Raw genomic sequence first — 18,943 nt, forward strand, 5'->3', positions numbered from 1 at the left:
ATGAGACGCAAGTGATTTGTGTATACAGTAATATGTTCGTATATAATAATATTTGTGTACAATATATTCGTGCATAATGATATGATTTGTGTATAATATGATACGAAATCAGATGCACTTTTGAATGGTAGGTTGCCAGGGTACGATAATGACAACCTCAGAGTCGTGCGTCGCAACTATAGTCGTCAGCAAGAGTCCCCCATCCCCCAGGTTGGGGACAGTTGAAGGGCCTGAATGACCACTCCACAATAAAGATATGGTGTCACTTACCTTAGCAGTAGGTGGGGGCATGCACCATCCACTCACTCGATGTAGTGCTGCTCTCGAGTGACTCCTTTCATCTCTTCCTTCCTTCTTTCCTTCCTCTCACTTGTCTTTCTTTTCTTCTTTCTTTCCTCTTCCTTTTTTCTATGGGTGACTGCACTGAGTGAATAGCCAAATGGTTTCCTATACACCAGGAAACCATTTACTACACTTGGTGGTAACCATATACTTTAACCAAACTATGGCACCTGGTGGTTTTGTGGGTAATTAAGGTGCTCCAGCTGGATAGAGCCTGTGTAGGTTTATATTCAAGGGGAGGTTGGGGTTTATTGCTTATGTAATGCCACTCAGGGATGAGTGAGGCTGGTCACTCTCATCTTAAGTGTCAGGACCAACTTGCCCCGGGCTCCTACGCTCCTCATGGGGCAACACAGGAACAATTGATGATGATGACTTTACTTAATATCGCACACTGCACGATTTATTAGGTACTTGCACTGTTATTTGCTGAGAGCAGTGGTGTTTCTGTGGCCATTCATGCACAAAATAAAACAAAAGGCAACGATCTCAGCTAATGTAAACACTGGGTGGGCATCTTGACTCAGTCAGCTGTGTAGAGGCCTAGAAAGGGGATGATGGTTTCATAAGGTTGACACAATTTCCAAGTCACAAGTTTCAGTATTTCTCACACAAAAAAGTATCATTTAATGTAAAATTGTACACTGCACTATTTGTTAAGTACTTGCACAGTTATCTAGTGATAATAAGTGTTTCAGTGACCTTTCATTGAAGAGAAGATGCCCAAAAAAGGGATGGTAGTTACACGAAGTAGACACGATTTCCAGGTCATGGGTTTCAGTATTTCATCCATCCATCATCCAGTCCTATGTTGCCCTATGAGGAGCGTAGGAGCCCAAGGCAAATTGGTCCTGACATTTAAGATGAGAATGACCGGTCCCTGAGTGGCATTACATGAGCGATAAACCCCAGCCACTCCTTGGATATAAACCTACACCGGCTCAATCTGATAGGAGCGCTGCAATTAAAAGTATCACTTCACTCAATACTGCACACTGCATTATTTGTAAGCACTTGTACTGTTACTTGGTGATAAAAATAGTGTTTCAATGGCTTTTCTTGCAAGAGTAGAGGCCCCAAAAGGGGATGATGGTTATATAAGGTTTGCACGATTTCCAAGTCACAAGTTTCAGCATTTCACACACACACAAAAATATCACCTCAATTATTGCACACTGCACTATTTGTTAAGCACTTGCATTGTTAGCTGGCGATAACAATGGTGTTTCAGTGGCCTTTTATGCACAGGCTAGAACGAAAGGCAATAATCATAGCAAATTTAAATGCTGGACTGCCATTTTGGCTTGCATGCATCACTGTGTCCACATAAGGTTGTCGGAGGCAGCTCACGAAATTATCGTTGTAGCGAAGTCATGATTAATTTTTTGATAATGTACTGAGACAGGGTATAACTTTGTAATTATTATTGTAACACTTTATCAAGTAACAGGGCGTCATATAACGAGGTTATGCTGTATTCTTCAAGGAGACATAGTATCACCTCTTAGATATTAACAAGAATTTTTGCATACCTTTGAATTGATTCAGTGATTGTAAAGGTGTACAGAAATACATTTTTGAGTATGAAGAAGCTCCATCAGCAAATGGAAAATATCTGTCATCATCGTCATCATCATCATCATCATCATCATCATCATCATCATCATCATCATCATCATCCGGACCTCCTTTCCCATCCTATGGCAGGGTAAGGAGTAGCAACAGTGTAAGTTTGCCCAGTCCAATGAGCCACACTTACATTCACTCATCATTCAAGCCCATGGAATCCTGGCTCCCATCAGATAAGCCAAAACACTTTCACCACGTTCTTTAGCTTCACACATACTGTACCTGTCTGTTAAGAGTCAATCCGAATGCTGTCACATTAAAAGGGGTGCCAAATCCCTGGTTATGCACATCTCTTCACAAAATTCATCCAGCCAGCTTGGTCTTTTGTCAGTCCCTTAGCCTCACCAACTTCCATACATCTCATCCTCACACACTCATCCACCATATCCCTCTACCTTCCTTTTGGCCCACCTCGCCTCCTCCCTCCCTCAAATTCCCCCAGATATACCATTTTCACCATTCTATTTTCATCCATTCTCTCCACATGACCAAACCATCTCAGTTCACTTTCTTCGATTCTGGTGTCCACAGACTTCCTCACTCTGCATCTTTCACGGATCACATTATTCCGTATCCTATCCACTCTTTGTACTTCACATACATTCCTCAGGAGTCCCATCTCCACTGCTCTTACTCTTTACTTTTCATTTTCATGCCACACCATAGTCTTACATCCATAGGTTAAAGTTGGCACTAACACTCCTTCATGTAAGCCTCACACAACTGCAACACACAAGCCCCTGTTTCTTATCAAGGCCTTCATGGCACCAGCTACTCTCCTTCCTTGTGTCACTTTACTTCCACTTCTTTTGCACTATACCCAAGTATTTGAACACACACCAATTCTAGTCTCTCTCTATTCACTGTAACTTGAACACACACCAATTCTAGTCTCTCTTTATTCACTGTAACATCACACTGGGAGTCACCTTCTCTCTTGATTACCATCACTTTACTCTTTTCTACATTTACTCTCAAGGCACGACTCTCACAGACATCAGCAGAACTGTGCACTAATCTACCAATTTCTTGTCCGATATTTGCAAGTAGCACTGAATCATTAGCATAGAACAAATTTGAGATATTTCATCCATCATTATTCATTACCAGTGCCATCCCTCTCTCCATTACTCGTATTTTTACTTCTCACATCACCCCATCCATATATATATTGAACAACCATGGAAACATCACACAACCTTGTCACACGCCCACATTGATCATGAACCAATCACTTACATGTCCATTTACCCTTACACATGCCTCACTACCTTCATAAAAATGCATGACAGTATCTAGCAGCATACCATCTACACCATACATGTGCAAAACCTTCCATAGTCTTTGTCTGCTTTGTCATATGCTTTTTCGAAGTCCATAAATGCCACAAACACCTAATAGTCCTTCTCACATGCCTTCTCTGCTGTCTGTCTTACTGCAAATATTTGATCCACACATCCTATGCCGTTCCTACAGTCACCTTTTTCATCACTCACTAGAACTTCTGATCTCTTTCTTACTTTCTCTATAATAATTCTTCCAAATACCTTCTCTGCCGCACTCAGTAAAATTATGCCACGGTAATTCTTGCACTTACTTTGCTTACCATTATTTTTGTACATGGGTACAATCACTGTCTTTTTCCACTCTTCAGGCACAGTTTCACTCATCCAAGCCTTCTTACATATCTCCAACAAGCACTTCATTCCACTCTCTCCACTACACTTAATCATCTCTGCATACACCTCATCAGCCCCAGCTGCTTTCCCATTTTTCAGCTGCATCACAGCATTCTTCACCTCTGCATGTGTCACATTTCCTGGTACTACATTCCTTCTCTGCATACTCCTAAAACCAATCGTGTTTACAGCCGCTTTGCTCACTACATTCCCATTCATCGGACCACCAAAATAATCTTTCCATCTGGTCGTTACTTCATCCTCATGGGGTAAGAATGTACCACTTACATCCTTCATACATTCACATTTCTTTCCACTGTCACTTCTACATTTCTGCATCTCTTTTCAGAATAACTTCTTATTTTCAGGGTATTTTGCATTCATTTTTTTTCCTAGATCACTATTTACCTCCTTTTCTCTCATCATTAGTCTATGTGCTTCTTGCTCTCAGTATATATTGAGTTCTTATTGCAACTGAACCCCTGTCCTATAACCACTCTAGCCACTTCTTCCTCTTTTCCTCCACTACCCTCTTAACCTCTTCATCCCACCATGCTGTACCAGGCTCCTTTGTTCTTACTCCTGCCACACCACATGCCACTTTAGCATTCCTAACTAAGCAGTTCCTTTATACATTCCACAGGCTGGCCAGATCCATTTAATTCCAATTCACTAATTCTAACTCCTTTGCCTGCTTTGGCCCTGTATTCATTTGCCATTTCTTTGATACTCAGCTTCTCAACTTTCAGTCTCTCTCCCTGACAGCTCCTCTCTCTCCTGGTCCACATCACTCCTCTCAGCTTGATCATGCACACCACATTTATATGATCTGACAGACCTCCACATCTTCCTCTCACTGCCCTCGTATCAGCAACGGTACCCAGCATTGATTTCTCTACGAGCGCGTAATCAATCAGACTCCTGTCAGCATGATCTCCATTCCCTCTGTGCCACGTATATTTATGTGCCTCTTGTGTTTAAAATAAGAAATACAAAAGTATGCACAACCTCCTTTCCTGACACCTGTCCTTCAGTCACTTCCCATTATCATTCTCTCCTGTTATTACATTATTACCCATTATATCATTCACAGGACCAGTGCCTAGTCTGCCATTCATATCACCCATTACAATCACTTTATAACTCCTGAGCATTTCTCCTACCACTTCATTCAGCTCTTCACCAAACCTGTCTTTCTCTGTCTCCTGTCCCCACACAGTGCCAGCGCTACAATCACTGCCACTTTCACCTTCTCAAACTTGAACTTGACATGCATACATACATCTCAATGCCATAATCTCTCATTCCACCCTGCCACACTTCATTAATCTACAAGCAACTCCTTCCTTTCATCGTCCTCACCCATTCATGCCCGACCTTACACACTTTACACCCTCACATTCCTCCACTTCACACCCTTTCATCATAGTTTCATACAGTGCCATCATGGCATATCTCGCACTCTTCAACACATTTCACCATTTCCACCCTGTTACTCTCCTCATTCAGATCTCTTACATTCCACATGACCATGCGAATCTGCCTATTTGGTTGGGGCCCTGGGCAGGTATTGGGCCCTCCGAGGCTTTCCAAAACATTTACCATAATTTAGTGATTTTAGATAGGGATATCTGGGGACACTTAACTTGCCAGAAATCCTGGTTATATGGTTACCACCCAGCATAGTAAATGGTTTCTTGGGTAAAAGGGATAGGTTAGGATAAGTTCGGTTAGGTTATCATAAAATAGGTTTGGTTAGGATGAATTAGGTTAGGTTGTTATGAAAATTTAGGTTATGTTTGGATAATTCAGCACTGATAAGCATAATTTCATGCGAAAAATGGTATTCTAGGATGTTGTCTGTCTATGGTGCACCACAAGATGATATCTGTCTTTGATGTCAGTAGGGATTATAATCATTGTTTACACCATTGTGGTGGTAGGTGGAGGTGCCTTTCAACCACTTTTTTGATGTAGTGCAGCGTACTTCTTCCTTCATATCTTTCTTTCATTTTCTATTTATATCCTAATCTCTTCCTGTTTCTCCCATCCTTCCTGTCACTGTCTATTACTCTTCTTTCCACTTCAGGTGGCTGTACAGTGTTAGATAAGCTAAATGGTGTCCTGTAACTCAGGAAACCATTTACAGTACTGGGTGGTAACCATATAGCCAAATAACAGGGTGACATGGAGCCAACTATGGTATCCCAGTTATCTGGGCGGAGAGATGCAGACGTGGCAGTCACCCAGGAACAAGACTGCCACACTAACCCCTGCTCCTCGCTGTGGCTAGGTGCTGCTGTCAGTTGCATGGGAATATCACCTCCCTGCAGGGGCAGTTGCTTGCCTGAAATTGATGGGTCTGCCCAATCAGACAGACAGGTGATACAACAACCACCACCACCACCACCACCAATTTGACAATTATTTACCACTATTAAAATAATTTTTAAAATATAAAACTAAACTTTAAGAATAAGAAATGAACTGGTAATGTCTTTCTGCTGCTTAAACTAAGCCATACACATTGACCTCAATGGGTCTACAGTCTGAGACAAGGCAAGTGACTGGCCAAGGGTTCAGCGAGTTATGTGTACCCAGCAACAGATTAACCCGCCCAACCTGGAGACGTGAATTCACGTCCTCACATGATGTGCACTCATATCCCGGAGACGTAAATTAACGCGGCAACATTGCAAGGTCCCTAATTTGCACAATTTTCAATTTAATTTGGACAATTTTCAATTTTCGCGAGTGATTTTTGGCACGTATACAAGGGACACCTTCCTCTACAAGATGCCAGGCAGGGACAATGCCTTACCCAGCATGACCTCCTCCCCCCCCTGCATGCCCTTTTCTCAGCAATTCACCTGTTATCAGTGACCTGGCCAGTAAAGCCATGTCATGCCACGGTACGAAATTCAAGGCCAGAGTGATTCCCCAATTGATGACAATGTGGAGGACAAACATTAGAGGAAGAAACAGTCAGAAATGATGATCAGGTAATGTGGCAAAAAAAAGGTCAGGAATGGTGATGAGTTAGTGAGTGAAACAGTGCTTATAATGCCTATATTACCGTTTGAAAACCAACATACTGTACTCTCGTACTACATATAAATTCATACCAAATAAATAAATAAATACCGTTTATGAGTGGTGTGGAATAGTTATCCTCCCATAGAACTCGTTTTCTTTGCAGCCAGCCTGATAGAAAACCCTGTAAGGTAAGGAGGTACTCCTACCTGGATCGAGTATTTTAAACCACAGGTGAGTGATTTCTCTATGAATTTTCGATGTTTCTCACCAAAGCGGATGTTTGTGCCAAAAAAAAAAAAAAGGTCCAAAAATGTCGGGACTGGGGTGTACCACTGCCCAGAAAACGTCGGGATGGGGGGGGTTAAATATTCTCCTTTATTGCACCCCTTTCATCACTTTCTGTTAACCAAACCATACCCCTGTGTTTCTGGTACATACCACTGCATTATGTACTGAATTTAGTGTGCCTAAATTGTCTTAAAAGGGTAATTGTGGTTGGAGCTTGGGTTAGGTTAAGATAAGTTTGGTTAGGTTAGCAAAATAATTGGGTTAGATTAGGTTTGGATAAATCAGCACTGATAAAGGTAATTAATTCCAAGAATGACGTTCTAAGATGGCATCCGTCTGTCTTTGGCACCATTGGGGATTGTAAACAAAGACAACTTTTTAAATCCAACTCACCACTTTTAAAGGAAATAAACATCAAAACTTGAAAACATAGAAAATACTTAGTGAATCCCATGAAGTGCTTCAGCAAAGAAAAACTAAAGAAAACAGCAAAATAAGGTGGTCCCATGTCTCCTTGAAAATTACCTGGTATGGACTGCAATTTTGGGCCTCCCACATGCTTTTATAAATTCAGTCCCATTTGCTGTGACAGGTAATGAAACGAAAACGAAAACGTAATGACATCTGCCAGGAAATGTGGCAACAGATAATTGCGAGTTTGCCACCACAAAGAGTACAGTAAGATTGATGGTTATTACTTTTTATGCTTAACAAGGACCACTTTGTCATCATAATCATATTAATCATCAGTATCATCCTCCAGTTCCAATTTCCCATCACAGAGAATGGAGAGGTCTTGTGCAATGTGATGAAATGATTCTTTGAAGTGATTAATTTTTATTTACTGTCCTTGGAGAAGCAGTTTTTTATTATTTAATGCAATTTATTTCTTTCAGTATCTATGCTATCGGTGACTGTATCCATGGTCCTATGTTGGCCCATAAAGCTGAAGATGAGGGGATAGTGTGTGTAGAGGGTATTGCTGGAGGGCCAGTCCACATTGACTACAACTGTGTCCCTGCAGTTATTTACACTCATCCAGAAGTGGCATGGGTTGGCAAGACAGAGGAAGATCTTAAGGCAATGGTAATGTATGGACTATCAGTTCAGTCTTTGTCAGTTTGTCAGTTGTTCATATGGATTATCATTGTCATTCCACATCATATCGCAGCCCAGCCCATATCCGCAACTCAAGAGTAAATGAGAGTGTCCAGAAACATAGAGAGAGCATAAAGGTTGGCGATCTGTCAGCAGTGTGCCAAGTGAAATGGGCCACACAGTCATATACACATCATTCAGAGTCCTAATTGTGGCAGAACCTTTTATTTATAGCCTATATGTATAAATATAGTAAAAGTCCTGTAATCCGAATGGCAGGGAACTGAGGGTCATTCGAACTATTGCTTTTTTGGACTGTTGGGAGGGACCTCTGAAAACATTAGAAATATGTTCACTCACAATCACTAATGTGGAGAGAATGGAGAATGACAGACTGACTAAGAGGGTGTATGTAGGTGAAGTAGAGGGAGGGAGAGGGAGGGGGAGACTGAGGTTGAGGTGGAGGGATGGAGTTGAGAGGTATATGAGGGAGGGGGGAGTGAGTTGGGGGGGAGGGTAGTCAAATGGTGGGTGACAGAGCGACTTGGAGGCGTTTTGTCTGCAGCCATCCTTTGTGGGATTAGGGTGTTGGCCCATAGATAGGTAGATGATCACTAATTTCTGGCCAGGGGTGCCCCCTTCCTACCCCTGTATACCCAGGGAATAGGGGAGGGTGGGGATGAAACAAGCTTCACCCACCTCTACCCCATCTCCCAACCCTCCCCTATACCCCCACCCAACCCCCCATCCCACCCGTCACTCTTAACTGGCAGTTACATCCCAAGCTGATTTCATGCTTAACACTCTTGGTTCCTGTGCCAATACAAACGTGCGTCTTCACCGTGATTCTAGCCCCCAGAGGCTGTCGAAACAGAAGAGGAGGACAACATGGTGGCCAAACCACCGCAAACTCCCCCAGTCCCTCACGGGGCCCGAGAACCAGGGAGTGGCTTCGGTCGCCTGTGCAAGTACCACATCTCTCAACACAACACACACAGCAACAACTTTTTTTCTTCACTGAGAAATGACTCCCCTGTGGTCATTTCTCAATGACTTCTTCTAGCTGAGGACATTGAGAGTAATCCAGGACCCACCAACAAATACATATGTCCAACATGCTCAAAACCTATCACTTCAAGCCGACAGACAAAGGGTTCAGTTCAGTGCAATTCCTGCTAGAACTGGACCCATTACACCTGCACAACACTTGCATCCAGAAAACATTACACAAACACCTTGACCTGCTCCTTATGCTCCTTTCCCCCCCCCCCCACTGACCCCCCCCATGCCAACCCTACTCCTATTTCCTCCACACCTCCTCAGGCTAACCCACTAATCCTTCCCACACCATCCAATCCCCCAACCCCTCCCATTCCACCCCAACTTAGGAATGACTTAGCCTGGTGGCCGTGAAATACTGGACATTCAGTGGGGATGCGTATGGACGTTTTGACACTGCTGTGGATTACATTCCTATAACTTGAGTGCTGAGGTTTGTTGGGAGTAATTGGATGAGTGCACGACTTTGACCATTCAGTACAGGGCGGACGTACATTTCAGCTCTGGTTTTGATTTACGGACTACTTCCCACTCATAGCTGGAGCCCAGCGACCACGACATCGAATGTTTGGACATGTTGGCTGGCCGGCTGAAGTTCTCTGGCACTTTTCTGTCCAGTTAATAGCAAGTAAATTCAGTTAATGGTTTAATAGAGCCATGGTCCAGCATCCTGATAATTGAGGGACTACTGTACTGTATCAACTCAGTTATAACATGGGTTTAATTGGGATATGTTTCTGGCCCATGGTCACCCACCCAACAGAGTCTAAAGACAAGTTTCCAATATTTCACTGCACTTTACTTGCAGCATGAACTCCAACATCACACTGTTATTCCATCACTGACTAACACACCTGATAGTGACTGAGTTCAAAGGCCATATCGGAACAAACAGATGACTGTAATCTTGCGTGTCAACAGTCATACAAACAAAAATATTTATAATTATATCAACTAGTGAGGTTATGTATGGGATCATAATGATCGTATAAGTGAAGAATGTACTGTATATTGAAAAAAAGGTCCTAAACTTTTGGTCACTGTATAAGCAATTCATCACATACCAATTCATTGTATAATGAGTGTCCACTGTAGGCAGCACTACATCTGTTGAGTGAATGAAGGTTGCTGCTACCTACCAACATCTGTTAGATGTAAATGAGGCATATCTGTAAAAGTACCAACAAAATATAAATGCATATGATTATGCATATGGGGTGGAACCAGGATTCCATAAGTGTGAATTAGTTATGTGGTCCATTTCACGTATTGTACACTAGTTCTCATGCTTTTATGATGTACTGTACCTTTCCTTATTTCTGGATCCTACCTAACCCTGTCTTTATATGGAAGTATTGTACTGTATTATTATTGTCATGCATACTTGTGTGTCTGATGTTGCTGATTGGATATTTACTGTATCAACTGACTGCTGTACTGATTGTCATAGATGCTTTCCATTTGCTTTGCATGTTTCCAATTAAAGAATTACACTTTATTCATGACCAGTAAAGATGTTGTGGTGAGCTAAGCTTTATGGTGGCAACTCGTTCTAAGCATTTGTATTAATAAGAAAAAAAAAAAATCCCATACAGTACTAGGCTATCACCTTTATTGTGTTGGGGCCTGAAAAGCGTGTTAAATAAAGCTTTTAGTCACATCTGGGAGATTCAGACTATTGTACAGAAGGCATGGCCACTGTTCCAATATCAGGACTTTGCCACTAGTCTGCCTGGTGTCTGTTATTTCCAGATTGCACACGCAATTTCACCAGGTGGAATTGCTGAGTTTGGAGGCAGAGAAGGATATGTGTGTGACTGTTAATCACAGGTGTGCTTAACCCTTTAACCGCGGGTATTGTTTTGGTCTGACTGTCCTCTCCCGCGGGGGTTTCAGCCAAATGTAAACAAACCTTTTAACCTTAATAACTCTGCACAGAATAAAGCTAGAGAAAAAAATAAGGTACCATTAGAAAGTACTAACCTTCAGCTTTCCATTGATGTAGGTTTCATGACTTCGTTGACTTTCACAGGACGGGCAGTGCCGTTAGAAGTGAGGGGTGTAAAATCACTATTTTTCGCTCACACATCATTACCTTCGCTCATACACCATTACCAAATGCCAACCTCATTCTGATAATAATACTATAAACATATATGAACACTGCACATACGATAAACACCCACTCTGTGTTCACTGAGGCAGGTAAAAGGCACTGTAATTACCTGCACTTCACTGCCACATCAGCGGTGTTGTAATCACTATTTTTCGCTCACACACCATTACCAAATGCCAACCTCATTCTGATAATAATACTATAAACATATATGAACACTGCACATACGATAAACACCCACTCTGTGTTCACTGAGGCAGGTAAAAGGCACTGTAATTGCCTGCACTTCACTGCCACATCAGCGGTGTTGTAATCACTATTTTTCGCTCACACACCATTACCAAATGCCAATCACATTCTGATAATAATACTATAAACATATATAAACACTGCACATACGATAAACACCCACTCTGTGTTCACTGAGACAGGTAAAAGGCACTGTAATTGCCTGCACTTCACTGCCACATCAACATGTGTTGTCACTCACACAGCTGGACAGATACTGATGCGCGCTTGGTCAGGGGTGGGGTGGGGGGCCCAGGGGGTGGGAGGTGGGGCCCCAAGGGGGGGAAGAGGGAGGTGGGGGTCGGCTGGAGTGAAAGAACTTAATAGCTACTCTCCCTTGAAACAATTGGCGCACGGAAAAAACGCGGGGTATTCAAAATATTCACAAACATTCGAGAATGACACCCGCGGTTTGGTCCAGTTTTTGCAACGTCATTCTGGAATGACACCCGCGGTTAAAGGGTTAAGGAGGGTGTAAATGAAAGTCATGGAATGTGAGGTTCAGGATATTGTCAGAAAATTAAAACTCTGTGGTGTGAAAATGAGCAGAAGAGCACTTTGGGAGATGTGACAGAGAGAATGAGAAATACTTCCAGCATCTTCTGGTGTGTAGATAATTTAGTTAGCCTTTTAGTAAGGGACAGTAACATTTTTGGTTGACTGTAGTAGCAAGAGTCACTAACAGTTCTTGACTTTCATTTCCAGGGTGTGGAGTACACAGTTGGAAAGTTCCCATTTGCAGCCAACTCCCGTGCTAAGTGCAACAATGACACTGAAGGACTGGTGAAAGTTCTGGCAGACAAACACACAGATCGAATGCTGGGATCACATATAATTGGACCAGGTGCTGGAGAAATGATAAATGAAGCAGCACTGGCTATGGAATATGGAGCCAGCTGTGAGGATGTTGCCAGGGTCTGTCATGCCCACCCTACCTGCTCAGAAGCATACAGGGAAGCCAACCTTGCTGCATATTTTGGGAAGCCAATTAATTTCTAATTTTTTCTTGCTTTTTGCACAGGTATACCTTAGTAATCATAAATAGGTGGGTCTGCAGTTTACATTATTGCAAACTTTTATAGGCTGTTCAGAGAATGTACTGTTGATTTTTCTTATTTATTATTATTGCATTTTTAGTAAAATATATACAATAATACCAGTACCAAAAATTATTTATATACCACAGACTGGAGAAAAAATATAGTGCTACCAAAAATTAACTGTATACAATGGAAAGAAGAGGTTTATATCCCTGCACTTATTTTGCTATTCTGAGTTTTGTGCAGCAAGCGAAATGGCTGATGCAGTTACACAGTGGTCTCTTGCAACATTCCCTAGCAAACATTAATCCAAATAGTGTGTTGTTAGGGAAGTATATTAGGAATTAGTTAATTGTTGATCTTTCAGTCCTCAGTTCAGAAGGCAGAGAACATGTATACCCTGCACCAGTACTTACCAGCCTGAGTATGTTGGGTATCTTTTGTATATAGTTGTGCATATTTTGATTCTCAAAAAATTAGGTAAGCTATATTACATTGAAGATTTATAATGTAAGTAAATTAAATAATTCCTCCAGCATGTGTTTTACTTTTTTTTTTTTTTTTTTTTTTTTAATGCGAGGAAGAAGGAACCAAAGGCCATGAGACCGCAGTAACAGTTCCCTCCAAGAGAAAAACAAAATACAATAGAGAGCCAAATTCAAGATCCGATCATTTTGAGATGCCTGGACACACTACGTTTGAAAGACTGGAGATCATAGGCAGAAGGAAATACAGACAGAGGGAGACAGTTCCAGAGCTGACCTGTTGCATAAATGAAAGACTGAGAGTAACGGTTAACTCTTGCATTAGAGAGTTGGACAGAAAAGGGATGAGAGTTTGCTGCCAGACGGGTGCTACGCGCCCGTCGTAGAGGTGGAGGAATGCAAGCAGACAGTTCAGAGGAGCAGTGACCATTAAAGTAGCGATAGAAAAGAGATAAAGATGCAACAGTGCGGCGAAGAGACAGAGGTTGAAGGGAGTCAGTAAGAGGAGGAGAGTTAATGAGACGAAAAGCCTTTGACTCCACTCTATTGAGAAGAGCTGTATGTGGGGAGCCTCCCCACACATGAGAGTTGTACTCCACACAGGGGCGGATAAAACCCCTGTATAGAGTCAACAATTGTGCAGGGGTAAAGAAAGAGCGGAGTCGGCTTAGCACACCCAATCTCTTGGAAGCAGATTTTACAAGAGATGTAATATGATCTTTCCAAGATAAGTCCCGAGTAAATGAAACCCCAAGCATGTTCAAGGATGATGCAGGATTAATCTGAATATTATTAAACATTAGTGGGTATACCTGTGGAAGATTTTGTCGGGTTGATAGGTGTAAGAACTGAGTCTTAGATGCATTAAAGACAACCATATTATTTTTACCCCAGTCAGAGATATGAGCCAAGTCAGACATTAGGTGTGCCATAGCCTCATCCCTTGTTTCTTGAAGTAACTGTTGAGATGGGCGTTGCGGGAACCGAATGGAAAGGTGAAGGGTGGAGTCATCAGCGTATGAGTGGATAGGGTTAGATGTACAGCTTAGAAGATCATTGATGAATAAAAGGAAGAGAGTTGGTGATAGGACAGAGCCCTGAGGAACACCACTGTTGATAGATCTAGGAGAAGAACGATGGCCGTCTACGACAGCAGCTATAGAACGACCAGAAAGGAAGCTAGCGATGAAGGCACAGATAGAAGGATAGAAACCGTAGAAGGGCAGTTTGGAAATTAAAGATTTATGCCAGACTCGATCGAAAGCCTTTGAGATGTCAAGTGCAATGGCAAAGCTTTCGCCAAAGTCCCGAAAGGAGGATGACCAGGAGTCTGAAAGGTAGGTGAGAAGATCGCCAGTGGAGCGTCCCTGACGGAACCCATACTGACGATCGGAAAGAAGGTTGTGATAGGAAAGATGCCTTAAAATTTTTCTATTAAGAACTGACTCGAAAACTTTTGAAATACAGGACGTTAAAGCAATTGGACGATAGTTGGAGGGTTGGGAGTGGTCACCCTTCTTTGGGACTGGCTGAATGAGAGCAAACTTCCAGCAAGAAGGAAAGGTACAAGTTGACAGACAAAGGCGAAATAGTTTGCCTAGGCAGGGTGTAAGCACAGAAGCACAGTTTTTGAGAACAACAGGAGGGACCCCATCAGTCCCATATGCCTTGTTAGTACTGAGGCCAGTAATGGCAGAAAATACATCAACTGAAGAAATTTTAATGTCAGCCATGAGGAAGTCAGAGGGGGGAAGTGATGGAGGAACAGCACCGGAATCGTCTAAGGTGGAATTGGAGGAGAAAGTCTGTGCAAAGAGATCTGCTTTATCAGTAGAAGAAATAGCTACAGAACCATCAGAGTAGAAAAGAGGAGGGAAGGATGATGAGGTAAAGTTGTTAGAAAGATTTTTGGCAAGGTGCCAGAAGGAGCGGGAAGAATTCAAGTTGGAGAGTTGAGAGCATTTAGTATGGATGAAATTATTTTTAGTAGAGCGAAGAACAGACTTAGCACGATTCCGGGCAGAAACGTAAAGATTATGTGATTCAGGGGTGGGTTGGCTCCGGTACCTTTTGTAGGCCTTCTCCTTGTTGCGGACAGCATTAGAACAAGCGTGATTAAACCAAGGCTTTCTTGCGTTAGTCAAAGGATATGAGAAAGGAATGTACTGTATGCTTCCATGCCCGAGAGAATAACCTCCGTAATGCGCAAGGCACACTCAGATGGCTCACGGCCATGGAAGCAATAATCATTCCAGGGAAAATCAAAGAAGTACTGCCTGAGGGCCTCCCAGTCCGCGGCTCCAAAATACCAGAGACGACGTTTCCCTGGAGGGTCCGCAGGCCGTACTGGAGCGATAGGACAGGTTAAGGTAATAAGGTTGTGATCGGAGGACCCCAACGGAGAGAAAAGATTAACAGAGTAAGCAGAAGGATTAGTTGTGAGGAAGAGGTCAAGTATGTTGGAGCTCTCTCCAAGGCGGTCAGGGATACGGGTAGGGTGCTGTACAAGCTGCTCTAGGTCATTAAGGATAGAAAAGATGTAGGCTTGTTCACCAGGTGGATCCGTGAAAGGAGAGGAGAGCCAAAGGTGGTGGTGAACATTGAAATCTCCAAGAATGAAGATTTCAGAGAAAGGAGAAATGGACAGAATGTGTTCCATCGTAGAAGTAAGATAGTCGAAGAATTTTTGATAGTCAGTAGAATTAGGGGATAAGTAAACAGCACAGATATATTTAGTCAGAGAATGACAGGAAAGCCGAAGCCAGAGAGTGGAGAATTCAGAAGAATCAAGTTCAGGAACACGAGAGCAAGATAAGTCGTTGCGTATGTATACACAACAGCCACCTTTGGCTTTGAAATGAGTATAGAGAAAGTAGGAGGATACAGAAAAGGGTTTGCTGTCAGCTGCCTCAGACAGCTGAGTCTCCGTTAGAAAAAGAAGGTGAGGTTTAGAGAAGGAGAGGTGGTGTTCAACGGAGCGAAAGTTAGATGAAAGGCCGCGAATGTTGCAGAAATGAAGAAGAAGAGAGTCAGACAGTGGTTCCACTAATCATGTAATCATGTAATTTGAAATGATGGAATGTGACCCAGTAAATGCAGTACGTGGTATAGGAGGCTATTACAGGTATTTTTAGATATCCGAGATCAGTATTGTGTAAACATGGCAAAATGGAGTGTGACTTTAATGAGAACTCTCTTCAGGGAGAACTTAGCAATATTTTCAAGGGTATTATATTTAGCAGTGGACATGGTAGGTGGGGCACTTACCGTCCACTTAGTTGATGAAGTGCTGATCTCAATTGACTTCCCTTTCCTCTCTTCTTCCTTCCTTTCCTTCTGTTCTCTTCTGTCTTTTTTCCTTCTTTCTTTCCTCTTCCTTATGCCTATGGGTGACTCTACACTCCCTCTTCTGTCTGTTTCCTTCATTCTTTCCACTTCCTTCTGCCTATGAGTGACTCTGTACTCAGTGACAAGCCAAATAATTTCTTGTACACCAGGAAACCATTTACTATGCTGGATGGTAACCATATAACCAAATTATGGCGCCTGGTGGTTTAAAAGTGAGTTTTACGCCAGGTATCCCTTTTTTGGATAAGGGCTAAGGCGTTGCCCCTGGGTAGAGGACTTTGGTTTGGAGCGTGTAGCATTTTATGACCGGATGCCCTTCCTGATGTCTACCAATGACCCTTGGGTGGATTCGATCCTCCGACCCTTCGGTCAGAGCGGAGCGCTCTAACCCACTGAGCCACGGTTTAGTGGGTAATTAGGCGCTCCAATCGGATTGAGCCTGTGCAAGTTTATATCCAGAGGATGGTTGGGGTTTATTGCTCATGTAATGCCTCTAGGGGATGAGTGAAGCTGGTCGCTCTCATCTTAAATGTCAGGACCAACTTGCTTAGACCCGGGCTCCTATGCTCCTTGTGGGGCAACACAGAATTAGGTGATGATGATGATGATGATTATAAATACTTATGAAGTGAACATGGGCTTGGAATTATTATTAGACAAACCATGGAATCTTTAGAGAAGTATAGTAGGATTATATTGAATCTGTTTTGTATACACCCTAGCAACAGTTATTCTCATTTTTGCAATTGTAACTTCTGTACTAATGATACCCATGTGCAGAATGCAAGCCAGAATTCAGAACTTGGAAATGGCAGTTGAGCTATGCACTGCAGGTCAGACCAGCACTGTAAATATGTATGTATACTGTACTTAAGTTTTACATTTAAAGAACAAAAAAAAATGGAGGTTACAGATAATATCTTTGTAAGTGTATTTCAGTTTATTTTCAGAACTCAGTAAGGTGAGTTACTATATAGCAAACTCAAAGCCGCTTGTATTAAGCATAATAATCTCAGCAAAGGTGATATAGAGTATATATGTAGGTACTGTATGTAACTGAAATACAGTACTGTACTGTGTTTCATTGCATGAGAGGGATGCCTTCCTGTGGTGGCAACAATATAACTGGGTGGTTCTGTTGCCTCATCATGTAAATGTCCCTCAAATCCCTCCCAGCAAAATCCCCCCAAAGAAATGCTGGATTACAGGAAAAGGACTTTTAGCTAGCAATCCACCAGGTGCATTTCTAGGTGAGCCTGGGGCCACAACAACATGACTAGGTCACATGGAAGTGGTTTTGATAGTACTTGCCTTTCCTGTATTATGTTGATATACTGTTTCAGTGTACAGTATATCATGTAGAAGGTTAATTATACTCAGTGACACATCAAAGGATTTCTGTCTTGGATGACCTAGGGATATTTATATGTAATATACAATATGTATTATGGAACATGCTGTGATGTTCCTATGGTTGTTCAGTATATATATACGAGGGGTGATTAGAAAGAAATGACAGTGAGTCCATAAACTTTTATTAGCATGAAGAACTATCAAACTATGACTCACATTCCTTCAAAGTACTCCCCTCCAACCTCTATGCAGCGTTCCATTCTCTTTCTCCACTTCATGAAGCAAGCGTGGTACTCTGAAGACGGTATACTTCGGAGTTCTGAATTGACGGTCTGTGCCAAGTCTTGGATGCGATGAAATTGCTTCCCAGCGATGGCAGATTTAATTTCTGGAAACAACCAAAAGTCACAGGGAGCCAGGTCAGGGGAGTAGGGTGGGTGGGGGAGCAGAGTTATACCTTGTTGTTCCAGGTACTGCATAGTGAGGCGAGCTTTGTGGGGTGCAGCATTGTCGTGGTGCAGCAAAAGGCGAGACTGACGGCGGGTTGGTGCGGTGTTGGCCTTGTGTTCCAAGACTTGTGGAAGGACCTGGTCTGTGTAGTATTGGGCTGTGATAGTGGACTTTTCAGGCATCACATCCACGCATATTGGTCCTTGAGAATTGAAAAAGATCGTGAAAAGGCGCTTCCGGCTGCGAAATCCTTCCTTCAAAATCTGAGGTCGAGGGTCTTCATCGCCCAACCACACCATGTTTGACTGCTTGTCACGGGTTGTGAAGAATGAAATCCAACACTCATCTCCAATAGCAACATCTGAGAACCGTTTTGAACCATTTGGTTCAAATTCAGCAAGCCAGACACGACAAATCCTCACCCGTTCAGCCTTTTGCTCATCAGTCAACAAATGGGGTATCCATCGACAACACTTCTTCCTCAGGTGTAATTGTTCATGCACGATGTCATATGCACTCCCATAACTGATATCAAGCTCCAAGGCTAAGAACCTAAGAGTTACAGTTGGATCCTCGTCAATGATGGACCGTGCACGGACAGTTGTTGCTTCGGTCACGGATGTCCGGGGGCGTCCAGAGCATTGTTCATCTTTCAATTCAGTTTTTCCTGCTGTGAAAGCACGAATCCAGCGGGAAACAGTTTCCAGGGAAGGAGTAGTGTCTGGATAAACT

The 18,943-nt window shown here is 42.6% G+C and overlaps 1 protein-coding gene across 2 annotated transcripts in view; it reads left to right on the forward strand.

Moving 5' to 3' along the window:
• Nucleotides 1–13,104, forward strand: part of LOC145404661 (dihydrolipoyl dehydrogenase, mitochondrial) — a 140,198-nt gene extending 127,094 nt beyond the window's left edge. For both annotated transcript variants that reach the window (XM_080276200.1, XM_080276201.1), the window contains exons 8-9: nucleotides 7,871–8,060; nucleotides 12,241–13,104. In XM_080276200.1, the coding sequence (XP_080132326.1) occupies nucleotides 7,871–8,060; nucleotides 12,241–12,534 (484 nt within the window). In that variant the 3' untranslated portion in view covers nucleotides 12,535–13,104. The remainder of the gene's footprint in view (nucleotides 1–7,870; nucleotides 8,061–12,240) is intronic.
• Nucleotides 13,105–18,943: the final 5,839 nt, after the last annotated feature.

The sequence above is a fragment of the Coenobita brevimanus genome, chromosome 64 (genome assembly GCF_032717465.1).
Source record: "Coenobita brevimanus isolate Jiangsu-jjx chromosome 64, ASM3271746v2, whole genome shotgun sequence".
Lineage (NCBI taxonomy): Eukaryota > Metazoa > Arthropoda > Malacostraca > Decapoda > Coenobitidae > Coenobita > Coenobita brevimanus.